The 15306-nt window shown below is 46.5% G+C and overlaps 1 protein-coding gene across 1 annotated transcript; it reads left to right on the top strand.

Moving 5' to 3' along the window:
- Positions 1-220: 220 nt before the first annotated feature.
- On the top strand, positions 221-15306 carry DLEC1 (deleted in lung and esophageal cancer 1; the record flags this gene model as incomplete). The annotated part of the gene is made up of 16 exons (XM_008944369.1): positions 221-351; positions 1337-1522; positions 1809-1876; positions 3055-3206; positions 3760-3863; positions 4573-4643; positions 5503-5720; positions 6676-6810; positions 8291-8413; positions 9163-9257; positions 9333-9417; positions 9968-10165; positions 11038-11199; positions 12119-12272; positions 12836-12956; positions 15156-15306. Coding segments are annotated over 16 exons (2154 nt in total), but the record flags the coding sequence as incomplete, so codon positions are not given.

The raw sequence follows: 15306 nt of genomic DNA, 5'->3' as shown, positions 1-15306 counted from the left end.
CAGCCACAACGTTTTACCTTGGTACTGCCTTCTAAAAGAGTATGATGCTGGCAGAAAATGTAGTGAAAATAACTCAGTAAAACTTTTCACAATTATATTGTAGTTCTAGTTTTAGTCTGGTGAAGTTTATATGTGTTTTCTAATAAATTGCTTAACGAGGCTGCTTTTCTTCTGTGATGTTTGCTTCATTCACAAAGAAACTTGACTCTTCTCCTTTCAGGGTGAGCTGAAAGACCTTGCCCTTTCCTGCAGCATAGAAGGCATGACTGAGCCCCTCTTTCTGAGCATTTCTGGGGAAGTGAAAGGACTGCATGTCACCTACTCAGTACCTTCTGACAGTGGAGTTGCCAGGTAAATCAAGAGTTTACCCCAGAACTGAACAAAAATTACTCCTTCCCAAAGCAAACATACAACAGAGGGCAACCCCCCACTTATCCATGTGAACTTCATCCCTCCTCCTGCTGCAGGCAGCAAGGACAGTAAAATGCACTGGAAGAGTTCACTGAAGGTGCCCATGTGAAGGAAAGGTGCTGGATTTGCACCCTGACCAAATTCAGCATCTTTCTAGGCCCAAGGCTGGAAAAGAGCACTACTCCACTCCCACCATTGTTTAGCTGAAACCAATTAACAACTTAACTGAATTCACTGATTAATGAATAAGAAATTGGTGTGAAGTAAACTGCACATCAGTGAAACTCACATTCAAGTGCTGTGTCAGTTCCCCCCCGTGCTCCTGGTGTTGGTAACCTGCCAGTTGCCCTGACACTTGTGTCTGCAGAGGGCATGAAAAACTGCCCTTCTCCCTGGCACCCAAAGGGTGGCACCTCTGTGGTCCCTCACGTGTTTGTGAGCAACAGCTGTTCTCTGGAATGCCAAAAAATCACAAGATGTGGATTTAGAATTACAGAACTCTACCCAAGATCCTGTGTTTTGGACCATTAAGTTTTATTGTTGCACTGTGAGTCATATTAAAGAAAGATGAATATATTTCTCTTTAACTTGCTACATCTGACTGATTTTTACTTTATGATTTGTAGCACAAATAGTCTCTTTTGGAATATCCTTATCTTTATATATTTTTATGTAAGTAAAAGTGGCTTTAATTTGGTAGGTCAGCATGTTATACATAATAATTTTACTCAGAATAAACCCTTATGTGGATAGAAGAGGAAAAAATGAAGAGCAATAAATATTGGTGACAAAACCCAAAGGCTGCACTGTCCTTTTACACTGATCATCACACCCACACTGAACACTGCACGTTTTAAACTCTACTGGCATTATCTGAGATAAGAAAATAAGACTGTTTTAATCCTACCATAATTTTTTCTGACAGTGATGAAAGACAAATGTTACAAAGCCCGTGTGATCTTCTTTTGGATTTTGGATCTGAAGTTGCATTCAAAGCTGTAGTAAAGCGTCAGCTCCTCCTTACCAATCACACTGCAGTCAGTGCTCCATTCAAACTAGAAGCTGAGTATTTTACTGGCTATTCCCTTCCTCCAGAACAAGGAACCTGCCTGTAAGTCTTGCTCTCTCTGTGAAAGATAAAACACTCCTGTTGCCAGGGGACATAAGCTGGTTTACACCAGCCAAGGCTCTGTTGGGTTAGATTGTACCCAGAGTCTTACAGCTCTCAAGCTGATTTGCTCTTAAGGGCATTACATTCAAAAAAATGCTTTGTAGGCAGTTCTGCTCTAGCTTATAATGGCCACTAATTTAGGAGTCTGGGGGAGCTGTTACTTTAGTAGAGTCCCTCTCATTTCAGTGAGAATAGTCAGTGTGATTTTTGTTGTTGCTTTTTCAAGCTCTTCAAGCTACCTCATGAAAAGAAGAGGGCCAGTCACAAAACATGCAGCCAGAAGAGCCCAGTCAGGTATGAGAATAGCTGTTAATCCCCTCAGTGGAGACAAGGCAAAGGACAACTGACTAATATATCCAGCACTAAATGTGCCAGCCAGGCACATCTTTTCATCCTTGGAGTATCTGCCTAAGTCTGTCCTGTTAAATGACTTTGTTCCTCAGCTCATCCTCGAGTTTGAAAACCCACACTGCATTAGCTCTGCTTGTTTTTTTTCCTCTCTCTCCCCTCACCCCTATTTTAATTTCTCCCTCCCTTTCTTTATGTCTATTTTTCTTCTTCTTTCTCTTGAAAACAAGTCTGAAACAAAGCTGGGTGATTCTGGTGATAGGTCCCTCCCAGCAACCAGTATGGATAACATGCATAAGGTTTGGCCATTTCCCTCCTACACAGTCTTGCAATACTGTTGCAGCAGGCTTTTCTCCATCTAAGGCTTTTTTTTACCTACCTTCCCCACTGTGGAAAGCTACAGCACAGCCCATCTATCATTTCTGATGTGTTGTACTGAAAAATAATAATATTTGGAGCCACATGAGACCCAGGGAGGAGGGAAATGGGAGCAAAATGCTCTAAAGTATGGATGTATCTTCTGTATCCAAAATAAAACTTGGACATATTGGTACCTTGCCATACTGTTTGGTATCTGTTACAAAGACAGAGCTTTTCAGCTGTTGAATTAGTACTTCAGACTGGAAAAATGCTGTTCTGACAGATTCCATGCAAGCTTATTGGTTTAAAAGGCCAGGTGACTCAGAATGTGGAAAGGCTTTGCTCTGTGTGATTCATTCTTTGTGTTGAAGAGCTCACAGAGCTATAACAGGCAGCTGCTAATAGGACAATAACCAGTTAGCACAAATTCCAGCTTATTTTTCTCAAACTGAGGGTGTGTTTTCATGCAACCAATTAGTGCCTTCCATATCCCAAAGAGTCCTGGATCAGGTTGTTGGAAGCGAGTCTTCCTATGAAATAATCTCTGCAAGAACTCACTCTCAAAAAAACAGATTAAGATCTCCTGCAGAAGGGAGCTTGGGTAAAAATGTGGGTTCTGTAAATGGTCCCAGGCTTTTTTGAACCCAGTGAGGTTAGGCTGATTAACACCAGCTAAAAAATATGGCCATAGGTATTAATTGAAAGACTAACTTTGTTCCATTTCCTCAAAATTCATCGAATGCTTCTCTGCTGTGCTCCTGCAGAGTTTGCAGCAGCAGTGCTGTCTCACGGGAAGGGAGTAGCTTTCCATGTGCAACCTTCCACAGGAACTCTGAAAGCCTTCCAGCAGCTAACCCTAGAAATAACAGCTTACAACAACATGTGGGGAGAGTACCGGGATGATCTGGTCGTTAAGGTACGCAGGGCCTCGGCTTTAAGGGAAGCATTACTGTGGCAGAGCTTACACCAGTTGTGTTTCCCCAGATTCCTTTCTGTTAAAAATACTTCCTCAGTTTTTAGGACTTGTTTTTTTTTCTGTAAAAAAAATCAGGGTAGGTTTTACACTACCACTCCCTCTGACAATATGCAGGGAAGAATGGTTTGTTCTTACCACGCATGGTTTAGTTTTGGGGTAACGTGTTTATCCCTGGGGAGATTTTCATGTGCCTTTTGAAATGACTGGAGCAGTTTTAATTTATAAAATCTGTTTGGTAGCTGGCCAGTGCACTGCTCTGCTCTACCAGTACAATATATTGTGTTGTATGGAAAAGATGCAGGGAAGCTGGTGACCAGATGAGTTATTGCATTCTCCTGCTGAGAAGAGCTTTCGTTAGCATGTGAATTAGATGCTGTCAAAAGAAAACAGTCAAAAATATTGGAAAATCCAATCAGTATTCAAAATGTAATTTTGTAACCCAGAGAAATAAAGTTTTATCTTGACCTTAATAACAAACATTTGTTTTTAATAGGTGGGAGACCTGCAACCTAAACTAATTCCTATGCAAATGACTGTGAAAGGCTGTCCAATCTTCCTGCAGATGACAGGACCACAAACAGAGCAACCCATAATCAGGTACAGCACAAAAAACTGTCAGAGAAGTCAGAGAATTAAGTACCACTGGACTGTAGCCAACATACCTGCCCGTCCCCATCTCTTTGTGATACAATGAGAAGGTCAGCAAAGTGGCTGTCAAAGTAGAGTGTCTGCTCCTGCAACACAAACACATACAGTTTTCCTCCCTGCCTCTTCACCTGGACCAGGAGAAATGCAGCCCCGAGGTAAACAGAGGCAGGGGGAGGTTTAAACCCTCTCATGCAGCAAGTTGCATCTGCACATCTGGGGGAGGGTTGGTTTCTGGGCACCACAGCACCAGAGACTCAGCCAGCTGCTGTGCAGCATCACTGCTGCTCTCTGACCTGGGAGCAGTTAGCATCAGAATGGGTCATGCTGCAGCCAGGAGCATCTGCAGCCTGGTCCTGCCCCTGGAAATCTCAGACACAGGTCACTCCACTGCTCTGTAGCTGCTGCCAGAGTTTTTCACAAAAGCTGCCTTCACATCTTTACCCTGAAACACCAGAGACAACTAAGAAAAATGCAAAAAAGAGGCTGATTAAAGAAAGCAATATTGTATTTCACAGTACAGGCCCTGCTTTATCTGACCACCGCTCTTACCAGCTTGGCAGTGCAGCCAGACACATTTCCACTTTTAAACAAACCTTTAATGATTTTGGACGTTGACTTTTCTTTTCTGCACGTGCTGACAGCAAGGTTCCCCCCTCAGGTTTGGCACTCATGTCTCAGGAGGGTCTCCTGTCCATCGGAGGGTCCAGCTCAACAATCCCACCCCCTTTGGTAAGAGTGACTTTTGTACAGCAGCCATCGACGCTTGCATTGTGCTCCTGGTGAGGATAAAACCAGGAGAAACCATAAACATGTTAATTAACAGGCTTGTTTCCTAATCAAGATAGGCTTTACAAAACCAATAATAGTATAGAAGCAGGTAGGCTCCAGCCAGGGCCCCATAAAATAGATGTCATTGACTCTGTGTTGAAACTGCACATCCTCTCCTAACTTGGCTGGGGTTTCCCTCGTCGAAATTATGGTTTCCTAATCAAGATAGGCTTTACAAAACCAATAATAGTATAGAAGCAGGTAGGCTCCAGCCAGGGTCCCATGAAATAGATGTCATTGACTCTGTTGAAACTGCACATCCTATCCTGACTTGGCTGGGGTTTCACTCGTCAAAATTATGGGAATTTAGGATTTTCCATCCTGTTTTTATAAGCCTTTAGTCCTGGTCAATCAGATGTGTTACCTGCTTCTTTGTGGCATCATCTGGCTCTTCTGTGTTACAGTTCTTTTTATCTCTTGAGTGAGATTTGAAGCTCTTCAGAGCAAAGGTCAAACAATTTTTTTTTTCCTGAATGCCACCAAATACACTTGCTTCACAAATGAATTACTTGTTATTTATTTTAATGTTATTAAAAGTATAGTTTAGGACTTAGGAAGTGGCCAAGCTATAAGAGCATAGCACACACAGTCTTAACTCAGTTTAGTTTACAGCAAACATGGAAAGGTTAAGAGGTGCTTTAATAGCAGCCCAGTTGCTAGGCACAGATGTGAGACTTGATATTCTGCTTCTCTGGTACCAACTAAGCCACGGGTCTTCTCAGTGACCAGGACTAATTGTCCTTTCTCCTTTTCAATTCAGACATCCGCCTGGACTTGGAAATTTATAACCAAGAGGAAGATGATAACAAGCTGGTGGACCTGCTGATGCTCTTTGGAGACCCTTTTCCTCCTCAGGGCATGGCTGCAAACGAGACCACATCCATTGGTGGCAGCTCGGCGTCAGGGGTCGTGTCAGAGCTGGATCCAGCTGCCCTTCCCTGTGGGAGCACTTGTCCAGCTTCCCAAACCACGGATGAGGTCAGCTGTTGGTCTGGGTTTGTGCTGCTGCTGAGATACATGATGGGTTTCTTGGCATGGGAGGCTGAAAACAATAACACACGATGTAACTTGTAGCTAAGAGCTGGGTTGTTAGAGGGGACATCAGCTCCTCTCTGCTGGTATCAGGGATGAGCTTCCAGAATGAGCTATAAGCACACAGCTCTGCAGCTTCTCCTTCTCTTAAAACTGTTAAAGAAGCTGATGAGATACTTTAAAAAATACTGTCATTGGAAAACTAATGATATTTTCACATGGAAGTGTTACCATAACTAAAACTCCTTACTTTGGGCCTGCTTTTCTCATGGGTGCTTTATGGTGTCAATGTGTGCCAGAGGCAGGGACCTGAATCTCACCTGTGAGTTCAAACTGCAGCTCATGATCTGGAGGTAATTATCCCAGGGCTAGGGCTAGATTGGTTCTGTTCCTCTGGTAACATCTATCACACATGAAGTTTGACTATAGTATGGCAATTTTGGGAAGGGCTGGGAGCGACAGGGAGAAGGTTCCGTGCAGGATATGTAAAGTTCTCTGGCAAAAACTTTACAGAAAAGAGAGTAAAAGCACATTTTCTCTGCTTCAGCTCAGACGGCAAGAGTTGTTTGGAATCCACCTCTGACCTTTCTTGTGGAACAGGGGAACATTATCACCTAGAGTGCTGGTGTGTCAGGGCTGAGGGCTTCTCGTGGTAGAACAGGACCCAAGCATGCACGTGTTCCAAGGAGTTCAGGAGCAGCTTCAGGACAGCAAACCTATGCATGAAAAACTGTACAGGGCACATCCACGTGTCCAGCTTTTGTGCCAGAAATAAGGAAGCTGGAGCTGGCCACACTTGCTGACTAGCACAGCAGTTCCCTGTGCACTTCACTTGTATTCCTCCTCGTTTTAACCATTTACCCTCCAGGTTTAACCACTCCCCACCCTTGTCTCCCTGCAGCCTTCAGACTCTGGCAGTGAGGAGAAGGAAATTGGCACTCAAGAACCTCCAGTACAGAAAATTGTCTCTGTACTCATACGACCTCATGAAGGGGTTCCTGCAGACGACCCCTACTCCATTACTCCAAGGCAGATAGTAAGATTTTACATTTTCTTTAGGCTTAGATATAGCATATTTTATGCAGGATGGAGGAGACAGAGCAGGTAGTAGCTTTGGTTTGAAGTAGAGACTACCAAACAGTGAAACACCAGACTGGGAGGCTTTGGGATATTGGTGATGACCATGAGAAGGTTTTGAAAATTTAACAGAAAAACGAGTGTCCTACCTCCATTTAAACAGGTAACTGACGACTGGAATTAAGTGTCACTTGTACTAGGCTCCCTAGGGTGACATCTCTGCTCTTGCCACTGGGGTTGTCGTGGTGAAATGTGTGCCATTAGGTGGGAGGCATCCAGCCTGGTGTCTTGGAAGCATGTTCTTCAGCCAGGGTTGATTTGCTAAGCAGATGTGGCAGAGCTGGGAAGCAGGCTGCTGGGAGAGGGGTGACTCTGCAGACAGCTCTTGGATAAACTGTTGTAAGCCACAGCACTTCAAAAGTAACTGGTGCAAACAGAGACCACAGCATCACAATTCCCTAGCAATAAGACAAAGACAGCACTGGAAATATCTAATTATGAGTGACAGAGTTGCCCCAGACATCTACTATGGCTCCAGAAGGAGCTTATTAGCTCTGCTCTGGCCCTGCCAGACCTCAGGCAGAGCTTTCTGATGCTCCCCACCCCTCTGAGCAGGGAAACACAGTGCAAAGGAGACCTGAGCTAGTTTTGCTTCTGCTGAACATAGGTCCAGCACGACCAAACATCTCCCTGTGTGAGCACATGCATCATAGAATCATTTAGCTTGGAAAAGTTCTTTAAGCTCATCAAGTCCAACCGTAAATGAAATGGAGGAGTTTGTGTCAGGACAGCACTAGCCTGAAAACAGCACATGCCACATGGCCTCTGAGCTTATAAATTTGACTAGGTGTGACTTGAGAAGGGAGATGGCAAAGGGTTTTCTGCAGCAACAGCAGGGTTTAATCATAACCTGCATAATGCACCTAAAAAAGAACAGAATCTATTCAACCTGTAAATCCCTGAATATTCACTGCAGTGCATTCTAATGCATTCAATTGCATTCCCTCCTGTCCTCAGAAAAATGGCCAAGAGTAAACTGAACTGTAAAATACTCTGATTTCACACCTGTAACTCTTCACAAAAATATTTCTTCCATCTGTGAGTGCTGTTAGTTGTGGGAGAGCCGTCTGGGTTAGCCATGTACAAGTGGGCAGAACTGGGTGTATTTAAAAACAAACAGGTTTGTGCTTATGTGTGTGCACTTGAGAGAGTTGCTCTGGGACTGTGCTCAAACCCTGTTGATGCCAAAGAGCAGCTACGCCGATATTTGCAGCTGAAATCATTGTCATTTTGTTGTCACGTGTCGTCATTTTAGTAGCCTGAGCGTAGCCCATCCCCAGGAGATCTCACGCTGCTTGTGCATCTGGTTCTAGCAGCTGAGTGCTGAGGGTGCTTGTGCAATCCCAGGCAGCTGCTGAGCTGTTGTCTCTCTGCTGCAGGTGGTTCCAGGAGGTGGCAGCAGCTCCGTTTGCATCTCCTTCACCCCCGGCGTCCTCCCGGAGCCGCTGGCTGAAGCGCGGTGTGAAGGGCATGTGCTGGGTTTCATGAGCCTGGACGACGAGGTAAATGCCTCTGGCAGCGAGGCCAAAGGTGACTAGGAAATAACTGTCCCCCTTCCTGTAGTTCACGTGGCCAGCCTGTGTCAACAGTCCTGTCCCTGCTGCCCTGGACATCCTCCCCGACCCAGGGTTGTTCATTTGTTTTGTTTGTCCTCTAGCCAGAAGCATCCTGGGGTGGGAGTGTCACCACCTTCATGCTGTGCCTGGGGTGGTGGACCCCAGCTGAGAGCCCAGGGGTTGAACCACCCTCACATGGGGTTTGATGGGTCACAGGAGTTAATGGGGCTGAGACTCAGCACTGCTGAGTTCTGCTCCTGGCCCTGGGGCCCCCTTCCCCATCTGTGAATGTGGAGAGCAGCTCTCCTCTGGGAAACGTCCTCCTCAGCACCACGAGTGCAGCTCACAGGCTGACGTGAGGCCTCAGTGGTGGTTCATGAATTGCTCTGTGACTGCCTGACGTGAAGCATTGCAGAGGTGCAAGGTGTGAGGACTGAATAATAGCACATTTAATAAAATTAAACACCCCTAACAGCCCCAGTTCCTGGAGGAAGAGGCATCTGCAGCCATGTTACCCACAGCCATTCAGAGCTGAACCACTGCTGAGCTGCTGTTCCTCTCATGTTGCCACCACATCTTAGAAACATTGTCAAGCAGAATCCCATTTTGGCCAATAACCTCTCGGGCTAAAAGCAGGGGTTTGGGTTTTGGGGCTATCATTTTATACATCACTTCTGTTTGCATTTTGTTGCCAGCTTGCAAGGATGGTGCCCAACAAGGTGCATCGCAGACAGGGCTACGAAGCTCCACCCTTACGAGTGGACCTGGAGGGTTCTGTAGGACGTGCTCTGTAAGTGCCATCACCCTGAGCCAGGACACGGCCTGGAGGGCAGGGCTCTGACCAGCTCTGCTCCTCTGCACTCAGGTTACAAGTAGCCACGGACCATGACAGAGGAATGGTGTTTTATTCAACGGCGAGTGATCTCCTAGCAGATCAGCCTCTGCTGGGGGTGAGTGCTTCACATCCTGGTGTCTTTGGCTGGTTTGTATGCTGTGCCACTGCAACAATTCAGAGCTGTATGCACAGGGTTTCTAAAAAGCATCTTGAACCCCAGTAGCCCCATGTTGCAGTTTTCTACCTTGCCTGTAACAAGATAGGTAAAACAAAAGGGCTGAGTACACAATACCCAGGAATAAGCAAAGCTGAGCTCAGACAATGACTATTTTGTATGTCTTTTTCTTTCTTTGCAGAGGAAAATAAATAAGTAGAAAAATAAATAGCTATTTTTAGGACATAAAAGTCTGATAGCAGAATGAGTCACTTAGAGCAGCCTGCTCAGTTCCTATGACCCCTGACATTCAAAGATTTTTAAACTTTATTACATTATTTGTATTCTCTTTTTTAGTAATGAAAAACGTTTGAAAAGCACAAGCAGGAAATAGTGATTTCCTTTGGGGTGAAGCCCTTCAGATCCCCACTGGTGTTGAATGACCAGACAGACCAGTGCAAACCTCTCAAGGGAGCTAAAACTAACCAGATTTGACTCATCTCTCCATCAGGTTTTGACAGATTCGGTCATGACTCAGAGTTTGAAACTCACCAATTGCACTAAGGTTCCTCTGTACTTCAGGCTCCTTCTGTCTACGCCCTTCAGCCTGTCCAGCACAGATCCCAAAAAGAGCACCAAAACATCCCACAGCAAGGAGGAAAAAGAGCAGCGACCGCAGCTTGTACTTTATCCACAGCAAAACATGCTGGTAGGCTCAGAAATAATAATCCTGTGCCAGAGTAGATGGGTTAGTAATTGGTGTGTTAGCATGGCCCAGATGAACCACAAGAAAAACACAACCCGTACAGGATCTCCCAGTTTCAGGGGAAGCAGTGGTGTATTAGCAATGCTAATGACTGCAGTTTTTCCTGCTATGTTGTGGATACAGAATATTTTTGTACAGTGGCCCTGAAGTGCTTTTTTCCTCAGGTCTGACCTGCTGCAAACTCCTGCAGAAAACCCTGTGGCTTTTAGAGCTCACCAAAAGCAATAGCCATATAAATGCTGGACAAATTAAAAGATTTCCAAAGACTGCAGTCCCTCCTTCCCTTAAGTGAGACGCAGCAGTGCCAACACAGAAAAATGTGGTTTGTTTTGGGACATTAAGGAAAACAAAGTCCCAGAGTCAAGAATTAGCTGGGGTGCAAAGAATGAGGAGCAGCTGCATTTTTGCAGTGTACTGCTCATTTTTTGGTGTTCATTTGGACATAGACACGGGTGTCTTAATTCTGCATATGTGGGAAGAAAGGTTGATGTTGTCTAAGCCAGTTTTGGGACTATGATATTTGTAACCTCAGGAATTTAGAGCCTTTGTCTAGCTAGAGAGTGTTTGTCCTCTGTGGCTCAGGAATGAGCTGTTCACCTTTCCACTCCATTGCTGTGTGCTGCATTGATAGGAAGTAGCTGTGTTTTTTTCTTTAATTATGCTGCTCTGTGCCCGTGGGAATTTGGTTGCTGGCATGACACCTTTTGGGTTCCAGTGGGAAAATGTGCTCCTGGGCCTTGGAGCTGTGTTTATTTTGGATTTCCTGCACACGCTGTCTTCTTATGTGCTGGTCATGTGAGTTCCCCTTCCCACAGGTGAAAGTGTCATTCCACACAACTCTGGAGTTGCTTAGGCATCAGCATTTGCCAGATGCCCAGCTGCTTCCTGGATACCAAGTGCTCCAGTTTGAGAATGGAGAGAGAAAGCTGAAGTTCAACCAAAATCTGGTCATTGAACATAGCAATGGGACTAGCCAGGTAAGATCAGAGCAGGTCCCTGGGCCCCGAGGGAGGGCTGTGTTTTATCACTTCCATTCAGAGTTGGGGTGCTTTAGGACCTACTCTGGGGTACAGCCACCTCTAGAGCAGATGGTGTCATCTGGCTTTGCAAAAGGAGATGGCTCTGCTGAGGCTGCAGGTGACTCTCAGGTGGACAGAGAGGCTTTGGGTCATCACCCTGGTGCTCGTGGCCCAGCTCATTGCACAGCAGGATGGCTCAAAGGGCAGCAGGCCCAGTGTGGCTCTCAGTGTCCCTCCAAGGGACAGGGTCAGCAGCATCTCCGTGGACACGCCAGTGGCTGAGTCACCCAAATTGCCTCCTGCAGGGCCTGAGGGCTTCTTCAGCCTCCCAGTGCAGCTCCTGTGGTGCAGTCCCAGCCCACACACGTTTAACAGCCCATCTCCTCCAGATGGGAAGTCGTAACCCACCCCCACCAAGTCTCCTGCACCTCCCCTACACTGCAGGCAGTGATTTTTTTCATACCAGGTATTTCTGGGACGGACCTGTGTGGGGCCCAAGCACCACATCCAGGATACAATCAGTTTAGTAATAATCTTGGGCAATCTGCACAGATGGAGTGAGTCACAGCAGGCCATACACAGCCCCAAGGGAGCACCAGATGCTGTAATGTCTGCGTGGCCACAGAAAACCCCAGTAACAATTGGGAACGTTCACGCCGTGTTACTTCATTAGGACCAGTGTCTGGTTTGAAAACCTCTCCCAAAACAGTACAAGCAACAACTTGATTCACTCCAAGCTTAGAGTGGGGAATTGACTCTATTACAAAAGAACAACTACCCCATGCAGTGCTCGAGGTTAAGAATGATCCAGCTGTAGCAGATATTATCAAGCTCCACAGAAATGCTGTGAGTTTTTCCTCTCCCCTCTGTCCTGCAGCTGGTCCCAGTGACTGCATACCTCACTGTCCCAGTTCTGGAGCTCTCCTGCCACACGATTGATTTCAAGACCTGCTTTGTTGCACAGACCAGGACTGAACATGTCTTCCTGTGTAACAGGAGTGGCTGCAGGAGTTACTGGACTGCTTTGCTGGGTATTCTGGTTTTGCTCTTGGATTTCCTTGGTATAGTTTCACTGTTGAGGGGGTTTGTTTAGTAAGACTGCAGGCACTCACTCGGTATATAGCCAATACATGATGATACTGGCTGCAAACATAGCAGGTCTGCTTCTGTTCTCAATTACATGGGTTTTTCCTTGTGTTTTTATTTCTTCCCTTTCTTTGGACATCAGTGTGTTTCTACTGATTCCAGAACTTGCTCCAGCTTTAACCAAAACACTGAATCACAACCCTCACAAGCAGTGGACATGCTTTGCTCATCTGTAATACAATCCTAGGAGGCAACAAGAAGCAGCAGCTCCTCCTGAGCTCGGTTTGAGCTTGTGCCTAATGGTGTTCCCAACAGATGGGCTTCAAAGGAAAGATCAGGGCCTTATTATTTTGATGTGGAGGCACTGATGACTCCCCTGGATTAGAAAAAACAAAGTGGACATGCACATCCAACAGTGCAAGACACGTTGGGTTGATGCCACCCACCACACAACCCTGCACAAAGGGTCTTGTGTGGCTTTGTTTGACATCTGCCCCCTGCACTGCAGGTGACCAGGAAACGTCCAACGACCCAGCAGGATTTTCTGTCTCTCCTACCAATGGCGTTTTGGAGGCACGTGAAGGGGAAGCACCTACCAGAGAGATGCTGCAGATCAGCTTTACTGCCAGGTACCAATAACAGGGTGAGCTCTTGCTGCTACACCCCATCAACACACACCAGGCTTGCAGTGTGAGCAGTCACTGAAAGCAAAGAGCAGTTCTGCTCTGCTCCTGTGTCCTTGTTGCCAGGCTGCTCGTTTTGCTTCTAACACTCCCCAACCCTGGGCTTCCAGCTGGTGCTTCTTCCATGGAACCACGTTCCTGACTCTGCTCCCAGCCATACGACTTCTTCTGGACTTGGCACCCAGAATTTCAGCTTTTAGGTCTCCCCACTTGTAATCACACTGTTCCAGCAGCTGGCATAACACACTGCTGGATAAAGCCCCTTTCCTTAGGGCAACGTCTGCAACAGGAGACATGGCTCAGGCCTGGAATTCAGTGCAGAGGCTGATACAACAGTTGGGTCCTTCATGCATCCAGCACTTTGTTAGGACAGAGGGAGAAATGTCTCTGCAGGAGTTCAGAATTCCAGTAAAGGAGCTGTTTATCATGCAGGAAATAGTGTTTTACAATGAGTCTCAGGGATCCTTTATTACAGTTTGTGGCTTCTCTCTAAAATAAACTTTCTGAAGTCCTTTACTTCCCTACTAGGAGCACCTCCTGGTGAAGGAAATGGGGCAAAATGTTGTTCTGATGCTTTGATGCAATTTGTTGTACCCTTGCTCTGCCTCGTGCCCTGTTTAGTGTTAGTCTGTTGCTGTTTGATGAGAAAAAAAAGAAAAAAGGGTATTTTTGTTGCCTCTAGTCCAAAGGTTTTCTACACAGCAAAGATAACGTGAGCTGCAGGCAAGTGACAGCAGAGAGCATATGAAAATTACTTTCTTTGTCCTATAAACATCTAATATTGTTCTAATTATGTTTGTGGACACCTCATCATAACCTTTGTCAAGGTGAGGGATTAATTGTGACTGGCAGAGGTACTGACCCAAAGCCTTTAAATTGCTTTGCTCTAATTAAAGAGAGGCCACTCCTGTAAGAGAATTCTGCTTCCATTCCAAGTTATTTTCTTGGAAATTGCAGCAGAAAGTTTATCCCTGTGATTTCTGTGACCAGGGCTGACAGAGGAGTTTCAAGAAGCAAAGCAGGGCTGCCCCAAGTTCCTGTGGTAACCTCCATCTCCCTGAACACACTGCTCCACCCCTGGAGCTCCCGCAGCCTCGGCGGGGTGAAGCTGCCCCTGCTCTGAGCAGCGTGGTGGACCAGACACCCCCCAGGCTCCCGACTGCCCAAAGTTTGCTGGAGTGCTTCTGAACACGCCCGAAGCGTTTCTTTTGTCTGCCAAGGGCCGCCGATCAGCGGTGCCTGCAGTGCCTGGGAGCAGGAGCTGCTGCCTAGCACCAGCTGCTCTGCTCAGCTCCAGCAGCACTCCCAGCACAGCAGAGCTCGGCACCAGCGTGGCATTAATAAATAATCACATGCAGGGCGATTTTAATAATTCACCTCCCTAAACCAGCCATCTTCCTGCGGGGAATTTGCTATGAGAAGGAAAAAATAAAAGTCACCTGGCAGAAGAGGCTCTTGCCTCAGGCCTTTACACCAGCGTCTCAGCCACAGAGTCCCTCAGCTGGATGCTCCCAGGAGCTCTGGGGAGCATTAGCCTTAGGCAAACGATGCTGCCAGGCAGCACACAACTCTTGCTGAAGGCTTCCTGGTGTTCATTTGCAACCTGGGCTCCTCCCAGTGCCCCTTGTCTGAGGGGAGCTGGCAGAAACTCCTCTGTTCCAAGCTTTGTCTGTCACAGGGATGTGTTCACATCCATTCACAACCTGGGCTCCACCCAGTGCCCCTTGTCTTAGGGGAGCTGGCAGAAACTCCTCTGTTCCAAGCTTTGTCACAGGGATGAGTGTTCACACCCAGGCAGTGCAGGTATTTGCTCTGTTTGCTCCCAGACACTTGCCCCCAGCAGGGCTTCGTTTGATTTAACTAAAATGGAATTTGACAAGTAGGAAGATACTCAAGTTGTTCTTTCAAACGTGGAGTTAATAACTCAGTGTCTTTGGACCATTGTTTTCGAGCCTCCTGTATGTAGCTGAGGGACAGGACCCTGTGAAGTCAGATTGTCACCTGCAAACAGCACTTGGGACTGGGAGCAGCTCATGTCCTAGGGCACCATCTTCTCCTTTCTTCTCCTCCTCTCTAACTCGTCTGATCCTTCAACAGAGAACTGCATCTTGCTGTAGCTGAACTGTCTTTCTGCTCTGTGTTTAGGAGTGACACCGAGTATGAGACCATCATGACCATCACTGGACTGCTGGGAGAGAGGCCTTGCAAGCTCCACATCAGGGGACGAGGGACATACGATGGGAAGTACAAAGACCTGTCTTTAACCTCAGCAAGATGGGGACAAGTGTCAAGGTAA

Source organism: Merops nubicus, unplaced genomic scaffold (assembly GCF_000691845.1).
Source record: "Merops nubicus isolate BGI_N331 unplaced genomic scaffold, ASM69184v1 scaffold15997, whole genome shotgun sequence".
Lineage (NCBI taxonomy): Eukaryota > Metazoa > Chordata > Aves > Coraciiformes > Meropidae > Merops > Merops nubicus.
The sequence above is the reverse complement of the archived record's forward strand: the minus strand, read 5'-3'. Positions and strand labels throughout refer to the sequence as shown.